The sequence below is a fragment of the Mixophyes fleayi genome, chromosome 7 (genome assembly GCF_038048845.1).
Source record: "Mixophyes fleayi isolate aMixFle1 chromosome 7, aMixFle1.hap1, whole genome shotgun sequence".
Lineage (NCBI taxonomy): Eukaryota > Metazoa > Chordata > Amphibia > Anura > Limnodynastidae > Mixophyes > Mixophyes fleayi.
In genome coordinates this window covers 149,399,684-149,419,129 of record NC_134408.1, presented here as the reverse complement: position 1 = coordinate 149,419,129, position 19,446 = coordinate 149,399,684, and the positions used below count along the sequence as shown (strand labels likewise).

At 38.1% G+C, this 19,446-nt stretch overlaps 1 protein-coding gene across 1 annotated transcript in view; it reads left to right on the top strand.

Annotated features, from left to right (window-relative positions):
• The window catches only part of CNTNAP5 (contactin associated protein family member 5), a 298,681-nt gene that overhangs the window by 258,568 nt on the left and 20,667 nt on the right, over positions 1–19,446 (top strand). Inside the window, exons 20-21 of the mRNA XM_075181121.1 lie at positions 15,104–15,234; positions 17,146–17,233. Coding sequence (XP_075037222.1) covers positions 15,104–15,234; positions 17,146–17,233 — 219 coding nt within the window. The remainder of the gene's footprint in view (positions 1–15,103; positions 15,235–17,145; positions 17,234–19,446) is intronic.

Below are 19,446 nucleotides of genomic sequence, written 5' to 3'. Positions count from 1 at the left end.
ATTGGTGTGTAGTTAGTGCCTCTAGTTCCTAGTGATATTCTTATGAATATTGGTTCAACCCCCACAAGCAGCCGCCTGCACTGTGAGTAGGTTAAAGATCCATTAGAGATGCTCACTGACCCCCGTGAACTGGTTTTGGTTTTGGTTTTGGATCTGGATTATCTTCGTGTTTTGGTTTTGTATTTTTTAGAAAAAATCCTAAAATATGCTAAAATCACATCATTTTGCTCTTTTTTTTGTCCATTATTATTATTAACCTCAATAATACTAATTTCAAGTCATTTGCAGTCAATGTTGACCACCTCACAGGTCTCAATATTATTTTCATACACTTTCAAACAAAGATTGCAGAGACCTGGCTGGATGGTAAGCGAAAGAGCAATGACACAAACACACGGCAGTTCCTAGCACACCTAGGACACATTGGCACACAGCAGTGGCAGAAAAGAAAAATGCTGCAAGATGGAATTGTCCTTGGGACCGCCCTAACACCCCCCCCCCCCCGTTATGTTGGATCTTGAAAAGGAATCCAAAGCTTGCGAGATCCGAGATCCAACGACGTAACAATGATGTTTTGCCTCATTTTCGATTCCGATAAAGCACAAAAGACGGCTCGGTACTCGGATCCCCTAAGTTCGGGTGTGTTGGGTTCTCGAGGAACCGAGCCGGAGCATCTGTACTTTATATAGAGAATTCTTGTATTCATCAATATTGTTATACATTGGGAAGGTTTCATGATGTTTGCTTTCAGCTACAATACAGTAGAATAATTGCTGAGAACCCGGGAGCTTGCAGTTTATGAGATAAACACGATAGCTGGGAAGTTGATTATCCCATCAGCCGTGAGCCTGAGACCATGCTCGTAATTTGGTAAACAAGCTGCAGAACTCATTTGGTTTTTTTTTTGTGACAATTTATACACTTTTTGAGTCAGAATTAAAAAGCTTTGGACAAGCTTGAGATCTGCTATTTTATATCAGCAGCTGCCTCTCCAACGAGCAAATTTACCAAATAAAAGTCCCGCGGGGATAACGCTAATTAAGAAACAGGTTTCCTACCCAGCTGTTCAAAATAGTGAGAGTTAGTTTATTTTTTTTAAAAAAACAAACAAAAAAACAGGAGGCAATAAAGTGGAGTACTGCAGTCTCCAGACCTTAAAGACGCTAGGAAATATATCAGGCTGAATGACAGCAGGAATTGCTTGCTTGTATGTGATAAGGAATTAAACGGAAGAACCTTTCCATCTAAATCACTGGAAAATGTCTGTAAGCAAAAAATGAATAACAACATTTGTGCTGTGCCACACTAATAATATTTGCTAATGTCTGACCTCCAAGCTTTAATTAAGTTCTACCTTAATTATTCTTCTTTGAGCTTATAAATATTCCCTTCTCAAACTGAGAAGTGTTTTAATAAATTAAGATAGCATTCTTAATCATTTTAATTGTCTCTCTGCACCAATTTTTAATCTTAGAGAGTGTTCTATAAATCTGACTCTTTGGTTGAACGGTGCATTGTACTTGCAGATGCAACTGATTTTGCTGCATAAGAGAATTTTTTTCCTGCTTCGCGAAGGAAGATGGAATGAGACAAAACAAGTTGATATTTATAGCATAGTCCAAAAAGTAACAAATTTGACGTATGAACTTCGTTCATACGCTACGGAATTTGCTGGCGCTGTATAAATAAATGTTTTATGATGATGAGGATGTTTCATACAGAGATGCATTTGCATTAAGACTTCCTGTATCAGTTTAACAGGAGCCTGACATCATTATTCTGTGCTTTTGGGGGACACTGCTCCTTCCACTATATAACTCTCAGTCTGTGGCTTCCTGCTGTTTTGAACTGATGGAATTTTTTTTGTTGCCTGTGTGGTAGAAACCATGCTCAGGTTATCTTGTATTTTAGTAGATGACCATGGATATTTGCTGCAAGTGCAATTATTGTTGATATTAAAAGAAAAAAAATCACTATCATCGGTTGTCCTTATCTGCTTGAGTATGTATTTATCTAATACTAAAATGGTAGACGTACATTTATAGTACTTTTTAAAGTAACAAGACTGCTATCAAGAAACTAATCACGGTCTGTATTTCATCCATGTTATCCACTTTCTACTCTAAAAAGAGGATCATGCCCTCACTGCAGAGAATAGATTATATTATTAAACAGAGAAACTATGTGTCTTCTAAGCTTTAGAACTTTGTTACAATGTAACCTGATTGACTAAATCATATTTCTGCCAATTATTGCACACAGCGAGAATATAAACAAAATGTACCAGCAATTTGCATTCATTGTATCTGCTGTGTGGGGAAAATTTACAGCCGAGTACAACTTTCATTTAAGTCTATTTTGGAAAACAAAGCCACAGCTGTATGTGATCCTTAGGACCAGAAATAACTGAGTGACATGAGATATTAGAGGAAAATTACACCATGTATAGCAAAATCCTTAACAGGGACCTGTCAGATATTCCAAAGGAGCATAAGAGAGCATTTGGTATGACCTTTTTTTTAATGCACCTGAAGTGCTTTTATGCTTCATATACGCCTCTCAAACAATATATATTAAACACATGTGAGACATGTTTGAAAAATAGCTGCTTGACCCAATGAGGTATATGCGGACTAGTTTAAAATCACAAAAGTGTAAGGCAAATAATTCATATTATTAGGATGTGGGGAGATGGAGTCATAGTGGTCTGGCATGGTTAGGAACAGGAATCTAAACATTTAGCAAAGATCATGAATAAAAATAGTTATGAATGAGAACTTGCTGCAAATTAACATTATTGAGGAATGTGGCCCAAGCAAAGAGCAAAGAACAGTGAGTAACCCAGCCCAGGTGAGAGCACTGAGTAACCCGGTCCAGGTGAGAGCAGCGAGTAACCTGGTCCAGGTGAGAGCAGTGAGTAACCTGGTCCAGGTGAGAGCAGCGAGTAACCTGGTCCAGGTGAGAGCAGCGAGTAACCTGGTCCAGGTGAGAGCAGCGAGTAACCGGGCCCAGGTGAGAGCAGCGAGTAACCGGGCCCAGGTGAGAGCAGCGGGTAACCTGGCCCAGGTGAGAGCAGCGAGTAACCTGGTCCAGGTGAGAGCAGTGAGTAACCTGGTCCAGGTGAGAGCAGTGAGTAACCTGGTCCAGGTGAGAGCAGTGAGTAACCTGGTCCAGGTGAGAGCAGTGAGTAACCTGGTCCAGGTGAGAGCAGCGAGTAACCTGGTCCAGGTGAGAGCAGCGAGTAACCTGGTCCAGGTGAGAGCACTGAGTAACCTGGTCCAGGTGAGAGCAGTGAGTAACCTGGTCCAGGTGAGAGCAGTGAGTAACCTGGTCCAGGTGAGAGCAGTGAGTAACCTGGTCCAGGTGAGAGCAGTGAGTAACCTGGTCCAGGTGAGAGCAGCGAGTAACCGGGCCCAGGTGAGAGCAGTGAGTAACCTGGTCCAGGTGAGAGCAGTGAGTAACCGGGCCCAGGTGAGAGCAGTGAGTAACCGGGCCCAGGTGAGAGCAGTGAGTAACCTGGTCCAGGTGAGAGCAGTGAGTAACCAAGCCCAGGTGAGAGCAGCGAGTAACCGGGCCCAGGTGAGAGCAGCGAGTAACCGGGCCCAGGTGAGAGCAGCGAGTAACCGGGCCCAGGTGAGAGCAGCGAGTAACCGGGCCCAGGTGAGAGCAGCGAGTAACCTGTTCCAGGTGAGAGCAGTGAGGCCATAAACGTGGGAAATGTTTGTTAGCATTTGTTTTCATAGTGGGAAACACATTTGCTATTAGACCTGATATAATACAGCAGCCATAATATTTCTTCACGTGTGCATAAATTATATTTAAGATATGCACACAAAATTCTATAATATATGAATATATCAATGAAGAAAGCACCTACCAGCTTCAGAGGTGAATTCACAATCATCCAATCAGAATTGACCATCATCATCATGATCATCAGTGTGCATTTACACCACCCGCTAGTAAGTGCAAAATCACAGCTCCATAGGAGTATATGTGCGGATTTTAAGATATGCAAACCGGTGTATATCCAACTCCACATCAGGCCCTGAACTTATATTTAGTGTGCGATTTTTACTAGTGTTTGAAATGCCATTGTATATGTAGCCTAAGAGTAAAAAAATTGCAATTTACCACATTATTATTTTGTAAAACAGTTTTATACACCATGTAAAATGTCTACTATGGAGGACTTTTCATGAAAAACCTTATCTGTATAGTCAAATAAAATGTTAGTTTGAGAAAAAAATCTTCAGACATACCCTAAAAAAAAACTACTGTACAGCAATATAGCAATAGAACATACTGTATCTGGGCAATAATCGGGCAAATGGGCCCACTGAAATGCATTAAGGAATGAGGGGACAGTGAAAAATGTTTCAGGAAAACATATATTCAGTAAACGTGAATTAAAATAGGTATTTGACTGCATATGGCAAGTAGGCAAAGCAAAATTGAGCTCTGTGTGTCAGGTTTTCTTTTAATTTGCTGAATTTGTTGGTGGTTGATGGTTGCATCGGAAGCCATACAGAGGGTCCACAGCGGTAAATATTATTCTGAGTTGTAAAACTATTACCATATGGTCAGATTATTCCATTATACGGGAAAGCTACAAATGAAAAATGTTTAAGACTAAGTAAAAGCACTAGAAATATAATATGAATAATGATCTAGATATGACCTGTAAGACAGCTAAGGAACAAGACAGAAATATATGTAATAAGCAGTATGGTAAAATGATAAAAATAAAGATACAGATGATTAAGTTTATATTTGAATAATTCCACTAATTTGGTTAAAATGTCTATCTATATCTATTGGAGAACCATGCAAAATGATCTCCACCTTTCCCTACTCTTACATTATTGTAATTGTTGCTAGAAGTGAGGTTTTTATTTTTGTAAGAAGAACTAAGAAGAAGAAAATCAATATTTTTATGGAAATCCCTTAGAACTGCAGGGTCCCGTCCTCAAGATCAATGTCGTGAATGAGATATTTTCTCTCTCCCGGTATGTTCCAATTGCAACAACAGAATTATGATCGGAGTGACACCGAGCCCTGTTATCAAAGGAAGTTGATTGGACGCCTGTCTTGGCTTGTCCAATATCTGCTGTTTTGTCAAAGGAGATGAAACATAAAACAGAGGTCAAGGCTGTAGCATCAGTTCCTAGGACAGAGCGTGAAGAGGAACGATAATCGGTGCAAAGCTGTAGCCACTATGGGGCCCAGAAGAGGTAGGATAGCCCAGGCAATGCTGGGTTGCCCTTCTAGACCAAGGCCCCTGCACCCACCAAAACTCTCTTCTGACTGATCATGCTCAGTAGATTCGCCTCGTTCTGATATGTGTGCAGCGGTCCCGGGAGCCTAGAGCAGCATTGCCGGACACTTTTCCAAATTTTGCTCTGGGGCCCGTCGACCTACTGTTTGACAACTAGATCAGACTATTGACAAATAATGTCAACCCCATCCATGGCCTGTTGAGCTAAATAAAGTGACAACAGAGGCAGATGACAATGTTTCATCAGTTGGAGACCACAAGGCTCAGTCCTAGGTCCTCTGCTATTCTCTATCTACACCACTTCTCTTGGAAAACTAATAAGCTCCTTTGGATTTCAGTATCATGTCTATGCGGATGATACCCAAATCTATCTATCCTCTCCTGATCTTTCACCATCTGTGTTGTCTCACGTTACTAACTGTCTTTCTGCCATTTCATCTTGGATGTCTTCTCGCCAACTCAAACTCAATCTTTCAAAAGCTGAATTAATAATATTCCCACCCAAAAACAGAAGCTTCCTGCCTGACATTTCTATTTCTGTTGATAACATGACCATAAATCCCACCCCGCAAGCTCGCTGCCTAGGTGTAATCCTTGACTCACAACTGTCATTTATTCCCCACATCAGCTCTATATCTAAATCATGTTACATACATCTAAAGAACATTTCCATAATGCGCACATATCTCACACAAGACACCGCAAAAACCTTAATTCATGCACTCCTCATCTCCCGCATCGACTTCCCAAAGTCAGACATGAACCCCTACAATCTATTTTGGACGCAGCGGCTAGATTGATTTTCCTTGCAAACTGTTCTTCCTCTGCTGAGTCACTCTGTCAGTCTCTATATTGGTTGCCTGTATTTCAATGAATCCAAAATAAAATTCTTCTACTAACCTACAAGGCCATCAACAAAATTGCACTGACATCCATCTCTTCACTTGTCTCAAAATATCTCCCAACTCGACACCTCCATTCTGCACAAGATCTGCGTCTCTCTTCCACTCTCATCTCATCCTTCCATTCTCGGTTACAGGACTTTTTTTGGGCTGCACCCAATTTGTGGAATTCACTCCCTCGCACAGTAAGACTTTCCTCTAGTCTTCAAATCTTCAAGCGTTCACTGAAAACCCACCTCTTCAGACAAGTTTATGATATTCCTCAACCACCATCTTAATCTCCCTAGATTACCCTATTACCACCCTCTACACAGCTAACACAAGACAACAACCCTCTGACCAACATTGCTACACACACAGCCCACTCAATACTTTTACCTTTGCATTCTAGCTGGTCCAGTGTGCAATATGATGTAGCACTTACCCTTGTGTTTCAAACTCCCATTGTCCCATAGATTGTAAGCTTGCGAGCAGGGTTCTCTTACCTCTCTCTGTCTGTATGTATTACCCAGTATTGTTTTATCAATGTTTGTTCCCAATTGTAAAGCGCATCGGAATTTGCTGGCGCTATATAAATAAATGTTGTTGATGATGATGATGATATTATAGACAGAGCAGGGAAGTAAAAATACTTTTCTGAGTGATTTTACAGTGTAATTGACGTAATTTCACTCACTCGCCATAACACAGATTTGCGGAGCTTCAGAAGAATCTGATAATAGGCACATTTTCACCCTAAAACAACCTCACTTGTTTGCATTTGCATTTTGCTATATTCCTGCAGACTTTCTTCGAGCACCACAAAAATATGCAAAATAGCTCTGTTACTTGTGAATTTGTTCTGACAGGGTCTTTGTAAGCGATTTTGCTTGCCGGGATGTTGCATGGCAGAATGAATACATTTCCACGGTTTACTAGCTTGTAAAGAGAATATATTGCAAAAAAAAAGTATATACTGAGTCTACAACAAAATATCCTAAACTTCACTGCTGTTTATTGGGATAAATAATTCCTAAGGCAAAAAAATAAAGAATTGAGTTCACTGCTGTCAAAAACAAAGGACAACAGTCCATGACCAAGCACTCAAATTCATGATCTCTTTATACCATAAATGTAGCAAGTACAGAAAAGGGTTATTACATGATCTTAGATTTGGAAATAGGATTTTTTATTTTACTTATCTATAATACATTTGGAAGAGTTAAGCTTTTATACTTTTAGGAGGTCTTCATGAGACCCTATTGGAGAAATTCAGTGACAAAAACATTTGCAATAGCAATGCTGTTATTGTGTGTTTACATAAGCATGCCCTTAAGCTATTGTAGTTTAATAGACCTGTGGCTTCATTAGTGACCTGTAACTCAAGGCTTTTTAACTGCTTAAGGTGAAATCCATCTGGTTGGCAATTTACATATTTCCAACCACAAGATGACAGTCAAATGACTTCTTCACTGGTCCATTGGTAATGTCATCAGTGAACTGGCCAATAGGAAGATTAAGCTGGCCCCATGTATGTTGGCTTACTCTTTGGAGAAGGGGCATCAAGCTTTCTGTCTTTATACCTTGTAATTACAGGTGTCTGGATTAAGGCATTGTGTGACATAGATGGGACGGGCTACAGCCTAACAAGATGTCAACTGTAGTTCTGAGTGTTTACAGATAAACTGTTATTGTTTCTTTTGTGTCATTGCTAAGAGTGTATCATGTATTGTACCTGTGTGGTTTGTGGGATGGTTGGCAACAAGTTGCGATAAGTAGGAACTCTCCTAAAAACTGTTCTGATCAGGAGCTATGTTGTGTATTGATCAGATGGTGTTTTACATTGTATACTTATCCAACTAACCTGCATTGTATTTAGTTCTGATCAGGAGCCATCATCATCATCACCATTTATTTATATAGCGCCACTGATTCCGCAGCACTGCACAGAGAACTCGCTCACACCAGTCCCTACCCCATTGGAGCTTACACAGTCTAAATTCCCTAATATACACACACACAGACTAGGGTCAATTTTGATAGCAGCCATTTAACCTACCAGTATGTTTTTGGAGTGTGGGAGGAAACCGGAGCACCTGGAGGAAACCCACGCAAACACGGGGAGAACATACAAACTCCACACAGATAAGGCTATGGTTGGGAATTGAACTCATGACCCAAGTGCTGTGAGGCAGAAGTGCTAATCACTGAGCCACCGTGCTGTCCACAGCTATGTTGTGTATTGATCAGATGGTGTTTTACATTGTATACTTATTCAACTAACCTGCATTGTATACAGTTCTGATTAGAGGTTACATTATATATTGATTTGAAGGGGTTGCATTGTATAATTATCAGGCTAGCCTGCATTGTATACTGCTCCGGCCGTGTTTGCTATCTGATACTGCAGTTTTTCTTGAATTTACCTTGCCGTTTATATATATAATCTAAGAGGAATTGTTCCATGATTTCAGCCTAATATGACTACTAATAGCACCGATCTAAGAAACCAATTTAGGCTGTAGCACAGAAAATAAGCATTAATTAGTTGCTAGTGGCTTAAAACTTGAAATTCCCCTAGAGTCAGACGTGTGAGTAACGGGAAAAGTGTCTACACCCCAGAGTCCAATTGTGACTGTTACATTATTAGTTTGTTTGGTTACTCATATTGCTATTCAATATATATTATTTTGTTCTGGAGATGATGTAATTTGATTATATTGCCCAAGGTATGAAATTTCACACTGAAAATAAATTTGATTCCTTCTGAAAAAAGACAAGATTTTGTTCAGTGCCTTTTAAATATAATTGTTGTGCACAAATATCCTCTAACGTGGTGGTTTTATGCATGTGTGATTTATTTATATTTTTATGCAAAATATAATTTGGGCAATTAAATTAATATGTACAAATATCCATGGCTCAGGCAATTTTTACAGTGGAAATTAACCAAAGCAATATATTTTTAATATGCTGCAATGGAGAGTGAATTGGGATATCTTCCCTTCTTTGGGTTGGCAAAGTAGGTTTATTTATAATAATTGATAAGTTGCTCACTTGATGCTGCCACATTACAAAAAAATTGCTTACTGGTCATAGTTCACTCAGGGTCAAGTAAATGGGTAATCCATAGAGCAGTCCTATTTGCGAGAGATCAGCACGGCAGCTTCCAGTCAAATGGACAGAATCTAAAAAGCAAACTTATAATTTTCCAAGGCATAAATAGAGTATTATACATTAGTTTCTTCCTTGAAGTTTCAAAATATATTACATTTCTTCATTGGTTCCATATTTGTGTGATTCTGTCACTTACATGAGCTTGCGCCTGACATGGGAAGGTGGTGTAGTCCGTGTACAGTAAGCGCGTATAAGCGGAATTGAGAACGGACGGAGATCAGGAGAATTATATATGACTGAGACAGACGCATTATCTGTGGGTCGTCAGACAGTATCTGGCACTAGTGAACCACTTATCATTGGCTGTTTGCGCTTGTAGTTTTGAAGCTAACTGGTGCTTTCTTTGTGGCTTGGTCTTATAGAAGGCTTTTGTGTGCGTAGTCAAATAAACCTTGTTTTGTACTTGAGACGACGAGTCAGGGCCGGATTTACCACTAGGCAACCTAGGCAATTGCCTAGGGCCCAGCAGTCCCCAGAGGGCACTCCCACGGCCGGCGAGGTGTCCACCCTTTAAAAATGGGCTGCTACTTATGGGCCAGTGCTATATGCTTGCCCCCCTGGGCTAAAGTCTGCCAGACAGCCCCTGAATAGGGGTATATGTTATGCTAAAAAACCATAGTGCTATGGATTTTTTTTAGGGAGGGGGCCCCAATCCAGTATCTTGCCTAGGGCCCCATGAGGTCTAAATCCGGCTCTGCGACGAGTGGTTTCTCTTGGTTTAGAGAGGTTTTTTTTAAGTCTTCTTGGTGCCTAGTAGTGAATGAGTTTGTTACAGATGAAACAAATGTATAAATAGATGGGCGCGAGTGGGACGTAAGTGTCTGTAATGAATGCCTGGCGTAAACCTGCATATACCGCCGCTGCTGACCTACATGGATCTTAAAATGCGTACGACAAAGCTTTTGAACGCAAATACGCTATTTTTACCTCCGTCTTTTTTTTAAAAAACTCTGCATCCCTCCCAAAGACTGTAGAGATTGGTGATCTGAGTGACACAAGATTTGAGTATAAAGTCTAGTCAATCCTTTTAGTTGCATTGGTGTATCATCACTGTTTAAATGATCCAAATTAAATGTTATGCAAACTAATTGATACAGTTTTTTGTAATTATCAATTTGAGAAGGTTCTACCCTAAATCTTTAATGACGTCTGGGGGTTACACATTCCACTGTAGTAGGGGGATATTCATCATCATCATCACCATTTATTTATATAGCGCCACTAATTCCGCAGCGCTGTACAGAGAACTCGCTCACATCAGTCCCTGCCCCATTGGAGCTTACACTCTAAATTCCATAACATACACACACACAGACAGATAGACTAGGGTCAATTTAATAGCAGCCAATTAACCTACTAGTATGTTTTTGGAGTGTGGGAGGAAACCGGAGTACCCAGAGGAAACCCACGCAAACATGGAGAGAACATATAAACTCCACACAGATAAGGTCATGGTCGGGAATCGTACTCATGACCCCAGCGCTATGAATGGAATTTTAAATATTGAAAGGAGACTCCTCTATATTCCCTTCTCGTCTCCACATAAACCTCTGGGTACTCTTCATCCTCCACTTAAGGAGTGGAGTGTGACACAGGTGGAAGAGGGGAGTAACAAGGATGCTTAGGAACACAGAAGCTGTCAGTAATCTATGTCAGTACAAGATAAATTAGTTAAAAATCAAATACAGCATCAAAGATCAAAGATAATGGTTATTAGACGTCAGGGCGGACACCAGGGTAGGAGGTTGGAGATAGAAAAGGGTCAGTACACAGCAGAGACTGGCAAATTTTAGCTGGGCGGGGGGGGGGGGGGGGGGTACCGGGATCAGCAGCCTATTAGGATCATCTTAAATGAAAAAAAAAATACAGGTAGCCCAGTGAGCCAGCCCAAGGTAGCCCACCAGTCTCCCCCCCTGCCCCCCAGCCCAGTCGACTCCTGGTGCTCAGAGTAACAACATTCCAAATATGGATGGTAAAGACTCTATTGTGAAATTTGTCTCATACTGCTCAATGTGACTCATAAATTAGACCTCCAGGCTATATATGAAGAATTGAAGAATAAATTGGTAATCGAGACATATTGTATCAGTGTGTAATGTGTGAGGAAATGAAGCAGGGAATCTGCAAGGAAGCTTTGTCCATCTGTAGCACCAGGTACACATAGAAAATCTATAATGAGGAATTAGAGTACGAAGATTTTGCCCACGTTTGTCTAACAGAGCATCAACCACAGCAGCGATATATGTTCTCATTTCTCTGTCCATTGTCTTCATTCTCCATAATGTCAATATGCATTTGCTCTCCATGCAGTGTACGGATCAATGATCTGTTTCACGCTACATCTGCAATTAGTTCAATGCTGGGTAAATGGATCTGAGCTCAGACACAGCTAAAAACACCTTGAAGGTCCTCATGTCTGCAAGTCCTCAAATATCTACTTTATAGCATCTCATAAAGCATGTTCTGGTTGTTAACGATGGAATGCAAAATGTGTAACACTGCTGTTTCTGTGAAACTATTATTATTATTATCCTAAGAGGTAAAGTTACGGTGCAGTTGATAAGACAGCTGATAGAACTCTATAATATACAACATAACATATCTGGTAGATGTATCAAACCTTCCAAAAAGGAAAAGTGGAGATGTTGCCCATGGCAACCAATCAGATTCTATTATTTTCTAGAATGTAGCAGATAAATGATAGCTACAATCTGATTGGTTGCCCTGGGCAACAACTCCACTATTCCTTTTTAGAAGGTTTTGATACATCTACCCTATAATGTCTAATGAAAAATATGTATCAAATGTATTCTTCTTTTGAATAATTATAAGATGATCGGAAGTGTTTTGATAATTGAGATTAAGTTGCACAGATGTTGCAAAAGATGACTGGAAAATCCCAGTACACTGTTCTGAAATAAAAGCATTGCTTATTAGACCCACCTTTGGTAACTTATGATCGTAAGAAAAATGTCATAATTGTGTAGTTTGTAATATCAAAATGCATTGGTAGATTAACACAATAGTACAGGCCAGGTGGATCTTGAACCCAGCAAATGAACCAAACCCATCTGATAATGCCAAATAAAGGTATTTTGTGCAGTGAAAAAAACTCCACCCTGCAAAACAGACAAATTGAAGATTGCATTATTTTCATCCTCTACATACAGCATTGATTTAGAAACACCAGCACGTGCATAGTTGCAAACTAAATACTTCTGCATCAGGAACAGCCATATCCACCTCACATACAACATATGATAAGTTCTCAAAGTGTAAAAGCTTCTTGATGGGTTATACTGAGAGAATGACATCCCATGTCCTGGACGTTGCACGTTCATTCTACTTCCCGAGAAACTGTCTGTGACATAATAAAACTGTAGGAAGTCTGTCAGCTTGCAGCTCATGTGTTATAAATAATGACATGCAATCAGTGTCACAGTGCTTCAGCCCACAAGACAGCCCACACCCACAGGTTAGTGAGGTTTAATGCAATCTAGCTGTAATGACAAATCAGAGAACGAGGGGCAACATTTTATAGATGTTGGGATTTTTTTTCAATTATGTGTTATAAATGGAAATTACATTGCAATTCTTCTCAGACTGTACATTATGAACATTTAATAAAAACTGCATGATATATAAGCATTGTTCTATGACACTGCAATGTTGTTGCTGTATATTGCAGTTTTTTCCATATGATTTGGTCAAACATTGTTGTTGTTTAATTGTTTCATTTAATTTAACACTAAAAGACATTTCTAGAAAGTAATTTCACAAGCATAGTGTACACACCTAGGGGTAGATTTACTAAGCTGCAGGTTTGAAAAAGTGGAAATGTTGCTTATAGCAACCAATCAGATTCTAGCTGTCATTTTGTAGAATGCACTAAATAAATGAAAGCTAGAATCTGATTGGTTGCTATAGGAAATATCTCCACTTTTCCAAACCCGCAGTTTAGTAAATCTAGCCCCAAGGGAATATACATAGAGAGTCTTGTGAGTCACAATGAAATAAAACAGACCTGAAGAAAAACAAAATAAGAGCAATGTGAAATTACAAATCTCACATAAACTGTGAAATATAATTAGATCCCCAGAGCCTGGACACCTCATCCTGGAAGTAAATGCAAATATCTTAGAAGTAAATTAATTAAAAACACTAAACAACCAAAAATATGACACTTTAATCTGGGAATTTAAATATACATGTACTAATACTGTCTGCAAATGAGACAATCAGCTATTTATTTGCACTACAACACGAAAAGGAAACTAATTCGGTACAATTCAGTAACTAGATAATTGTTATGTTTTTACTATTATCCTAAATGATTAATCTGCACACATGAAAATCACAGGAGAACATAAATCACTCCGCAGACATGTAATTATTGAGCAAAATAATTGAAAACAGGATTTGTTCCTGTAAATGTGCATTGCACTCATATGAAAATTCAATTTGCAATATATCTCAGAAGATAGACCGTTTCTGCAGGTTTTAATGTCCTCTCCCAAAGAGGTGCTTGAAAAGGGAATTTTGTTCTTCAAAATGTAAAAAAAACTTAAGGGTGCGCTCCATGTTTGTGTTCATTTCATCGTGAGAGTAGTTTTCCTGCTGTCCGCCGCTGCGGAGCACTGTGATGCCTAACAATTTAATGATTATAATATACTAATAAGCAGTTGAGAATGAGAATATATAGTTTTGCATTTCTTATTTGTGTATTATTACTTGGGAGTGATGTTTAAAAATCCCCATGCTGATCTGAACAGCCTACCCAAACCAGTACAAAATAGAACGTCTGTAGGTGGAATTTCTGTGTCAGTACAAACCCTTATCCCAGTGGGGTTGCCGTGCTGTGTAAATTTGATTATCTAGAATTCTATTCTCCTCAATAGGAGTTTAAACATCTTCTAAATTCTTGTTTGTTTTAGTGACACAGTAGATGCATATAGCTCTGCATATAGGATAAAATACGATATGTTTCTGTGCTATTTTTTTTTTATGAGTAAGTTGCTCACGTTCTGCCTCAGGTCCACAGTGTAGCCTTATCATCATCATCATCATCAGTTATTTATATAGCGCCACTAATTCTGCAGCGCTGTACAGATAACTCGCTCACATCAGTCCCTGCCCCATTGGGACTTAGTCTAAATTCCTGAACGCACAGAGACAGACACGGACTAGGGTCAATTTTGTTAGCAGCAAATTAACCTACCAGTATGTTTTTTTTGGAGTGTGGGAGGAAACCGGAGCACCAGGAGGAAACCCAAGTATATACAAGTATATATCTATGTTAGTATATAATCCCCAATATCTGGTTTTATTTGCCTGGTTTACTGACACAGAGCTAATTCAACAGTATGATATTATAATATTAATATACTCTGTTGTAAACTTTCTATTTTCATTCTTCACCTCCTGCTTGTCCAAATGCCCCCAGTGTAGAAGTGGGCAGCGATAGAACAACCCGTAGCCAATTAGAATTTCCACTGCAGCACAAAGTATTTAAGAAAGCAACTGTGCTAACCTTGTTTGTTTTCTCATAAGTTATTATTAAGTGTGCAGCTAAATTTAAGGCAATGTAATGGTAGAGGACCAAAGCTAAAAACATTGCAATTGGCCCATCCAACCAGATCCCTCGCAATTCATCATCATCATCATCATCATCATTACCACCAGTTATTTATAACAGGCAGTATGTATTTTATCTAATAATCTTGGACATTGTTTGGCCGCTGCTCACCAGTCATTTTCTGTTTTCCAGGTAGTTTACAAGTCATATATAAACTTAGCAAAGAAGGAAAGTATGTGTTCACAATCGACTCAGAAAGACTGGACAACCGGAGATTACATAATGTCAAGATCAGTAGAGAAGGAAAAGAGTTAATTATCCAGGTAACAATAAATATATATATATATATTTTATGTGCTAATGTGTTTTTCGGATTTATTTATTTTTATACATTACATACTATATTTCAAAATATGAATTATGATTTCCTAAATTTCTTCTTCAAGAAACACTGACTTTTTAATTATTTCTCTTTTAAAAATAAAACTTTCTACTCCATTTCCTACATAGCAATGGTGCAATACAAAAGAGCAGACAGATTCAGCATCTTTTCTAGTAGTGTAAAGAGAATGATGTTTCCTCTCACTGTGTTATAGAAAGATCATAGAATAGGTCATCACAACAGTCTTTTCTGTTTTTAACATACAGCTATCCGGACAAATCCATAATGGATGTTTTAAAGTCACCAATACAGTTTTATGTGGGGATGAATGATAGATGCACATCTTCTAAAACCAGTTACTAATAGCATAATTGGAGATCTGTCTTAATGATTAGCTAGAGACAAATCAATAGAACAGTTAAAATAATGTTCAGCTTGTTTTGAGCTATTTTAACTTGAGTAAGACCAGAAAATGTAGTATAGCAATTGGTTCCAAAATAATTATCTGTTTGGGATAATTGTGACTTCACCTGCCCTTCCCCCTCTGTTACTATGCTGGTATCCTCTGGTACATATTATATTCATCAGCCTCTTCTCATTGGCTGGAGACATCCTAGATGTCTGGTATACATTAGTTTAAAGTCGTTACAAACATGATAAGCCTTATCTTGTTTAATGACATAAACATATTTATCATGTATCATTATATGAAATGCCCTTATTAGATAAACCACTTTTGCCCAATGGATTTTTATAGATATCCACACGTCAGAGGAAATTGGAGGACACAGGCTGTTGTGCAAGTTGATATTAACAGACTTTGGTTGCCAATAACAGTTAGGGAGACTAGTGATTTATATTGTGTGTTTTTGTGTTTGTTTTTACTTTTAAAAATAAAATACTCCTGAAATGCCTTTAAAACATGGCATGCTACTACTGCAGCATGGGTCAGTTCTTTATTCTTTGCCCCTCAGGTTGTAAATTGCCTTTTCGGCATGGCAGCACCAGTAGATCATGTAAAATCTACTATCATCGAACTTTTATGTAGCTAATAGGTGCATTTCAAACACAATTTGTTAGTGCGAAAAGTTGAGACCTAGGATCTCATATTACTCAATACTATTTTAACTAGGGGAGCAATTAATATTAACAATATAAATTAATAAAGAAATAATAAATCAGATAAGGTAGAAAGAAATAAAACTTATATTTTTGGGCCCAAGATCTTGCAAATCACATGAAGACCACCGGCTCAGTGATTAAGACCAGAAAGTGTAAAATTTGCTCCGTTATTAAGGAGTTAAAACACTAATGAAAATGTCTACTAGAGATACTTCCAACTTTTTAAAATGTTTTGTATGATTATTTGTTAACTTGTTCTTCTTTAAAAAACATCACAGCATACTATTAACCCCAATAGACTACTTTGGTATAGTTTTGAAAAGCCATAAAAATGTGTGAGCTTTTTACATTTTGGAACTTACACTCATAAAAATGTCAGTAGGCTGAATTTGTTTTATTGTAAGTGTTTTTCAATAATATAATATATTTATATTGTAGCAAAAAAAGTTTTGATAATACATGTCCCTGTCTCCCACAAGTGTAATTTTAATATACTGTGTTTTCTTATAAGTATGCAATTTATACATATTGCAAGTGACACTTGCAATAAAAAGTATGTATGTTTAAATGATTTACTTTAAATTGTATTATGTGTTTTGTATTTCAAATTATGGAAAAGTGATATATAATTATTTACTTTTATTAAAGCTGTTCACATGGACTGTTTGATGTGCTATATATTTGTCACATTCTTGCATTCAAAATATTAAAATACTGATTTTAATTTTAGATTGACAAGATAATTAAACAACGGCATAATTTTTCATCAGACATCTATTTGAAAGCGATCAAATCATTGACGTTGGGGAAGATTATAGGTAGGTCTCAATTCAGATACATTTAATTCTATTTGACTTACTGAGTGAAGAACACTTATAGGGTAACTCCACTTTAAAATGATGTTGGCTACTTAAAATCATTATACTGGTCAATACATTTTACTGGGATAGCTGCTGATATTTGAGATAGGTCACCTGTCTGAAATTCCCTGTTGAAATAATTTTTGCTGGTTTAACAGTTAGGTCATGAATACGTGACCTTCCTTAGCAACACCTGTAACAATGGAGACTGCACCTCTTGTTTCTATGGTTACAGATGCTACTAAGGAAGGTCAGGTGTTCACAAATTATGTATCAAATATTACAGATGAGTGTGTTTTTGAGGGTTCAATTGCCAATTTTTGGCAGAAGGTTGCATTCATTTATAATACTTTGATTAATAATTTAAATTAGGCAACATAATTTCTAGTGGAGTTACACTCACATAGTGCAGGCAGATGTTTTATGACCTGGACCAATATTCAAGGTGTCTCATACCTTAGTAATGTAATTAGCTCCTAGATTATTGATATTTTGAATATTAGTTCATTGCACAAGCTGACTGCCTTTACTCTGTGTAGGTGATAAGTACTATGGAATACATTTCTTTCCTGCGTAGTTATATGGAGAAGAGTACATTTGGATATCTCCATTATTCTAACATTGATATCTCATGTGATTAAGTGGCTTCTTAAATATAACATAATTATGAATTATATAGTGCTCATTGATTAAAATGACAAAGTTGAGCAATATAAATTGTGATGTGCCGAATGTCCCAGTGACAGTTATTTATCAATACTTCAATCATTTCTACATCGAGCTGACATAATAGGACCATCACCCATCCAAGGAAATATTTCCATTTCTTCAAATCCATGTAATTGTCTAATTTCTGTAATATTTGACCACATAATTTTAGTAGTCCATTTACTTTGTAAGATATGACCGTTGCCATTATCCTATAATTAATGTAATTAATGAACAGTATTAGTATGTGCATCAATCAGTGTAATTAATGTTTGTAAACTACTATAGATACATATCTATTGAAGGGGGACAGTTGTCTCTTCTCACCAGTGTATTAGTTGGGTGAGGATCCCTCTCCTGGACCTCTCACTGTTACCAAAACTAGTGGAACTGTAACATGTTATTGAGTACTCCAGGCTCTGTAGACTAGGCCTGGTCTGCAAGTAAAAAAATTCAGATGTTGACTGGAATAAATGAACAGTTCGGTATCGTCACTATACAGCTCACTTCAAATTTGAATATTTTTCTGGGGACTCAACAACTCTCCAAAGAAGTAAGAAATGTGGTAATTTCAGGGGCATTTATTAAGGTAAACATATAGGGCCTGAGTCATTAAGGAGAGCAAAGCAAAAAAAAGGAGTAACTTTGCACCTGGGCAAAACCATGTTGCATTGGAGGGGGAGGTAAATTTAAAATGTGAGGACAGATTTATAGTTGGGGTAGGGCATGTCCTAGATCAACTTTATATTTCAGTGTAAAAATAAAGTTATCAAGTATTTGTGGGCATGAAAAAACAGCCAGTATTTGTTATGTGCAAAATTAAAAACTAATTTTCACCCCTTACATACATGCGTTTATCTGTAAAAACTGGCGGAAACGTGGGTATAGTTTTTCACTTATGAGATCTTCTATCATCAACATAATTTATTTATATAGCGCTACTAATTCCGCAGCGCTGTACAGAGAACTCACTCACATCAGTCCCTGCCCCATTGGAGCTTACGGTCAAAATTCCCTAACATACACAGACTGACAGAAACACAGACTGTGGTCAATTTGATAGCTGCCAATTAACCTACCAGTATGTTTTTAGATTGTGGGAGGAAACCGGAGCACCCGGAGGAATCCCACGAAAACACAGGGAGAACATACAAACTCCACACAGATAAGGCCATGGTTGGGAATTGAACTCATGACCCCAGTGCTGTGAGGCAGAAGTGCTAATCACTGAGCCACCGTGCTGCCCCCTTTTATGTAATAAGCATATGTTCTAAAAGGTCACAAAGTATTTAATAAGAAAATGTCCAGTTTTCTTTATAATGGGTGCTGAAAGATCTCCCCTTAGGTCTGTTAGCGTCCCTTCAGCTGTCAGAAAGTGACATGATGCAGAGAATCTGATATAGAGCAAAAAGCTAAAATAATAAAGCAAAACAAGCCACTTAGGACTGCTATGATGTCAAGGT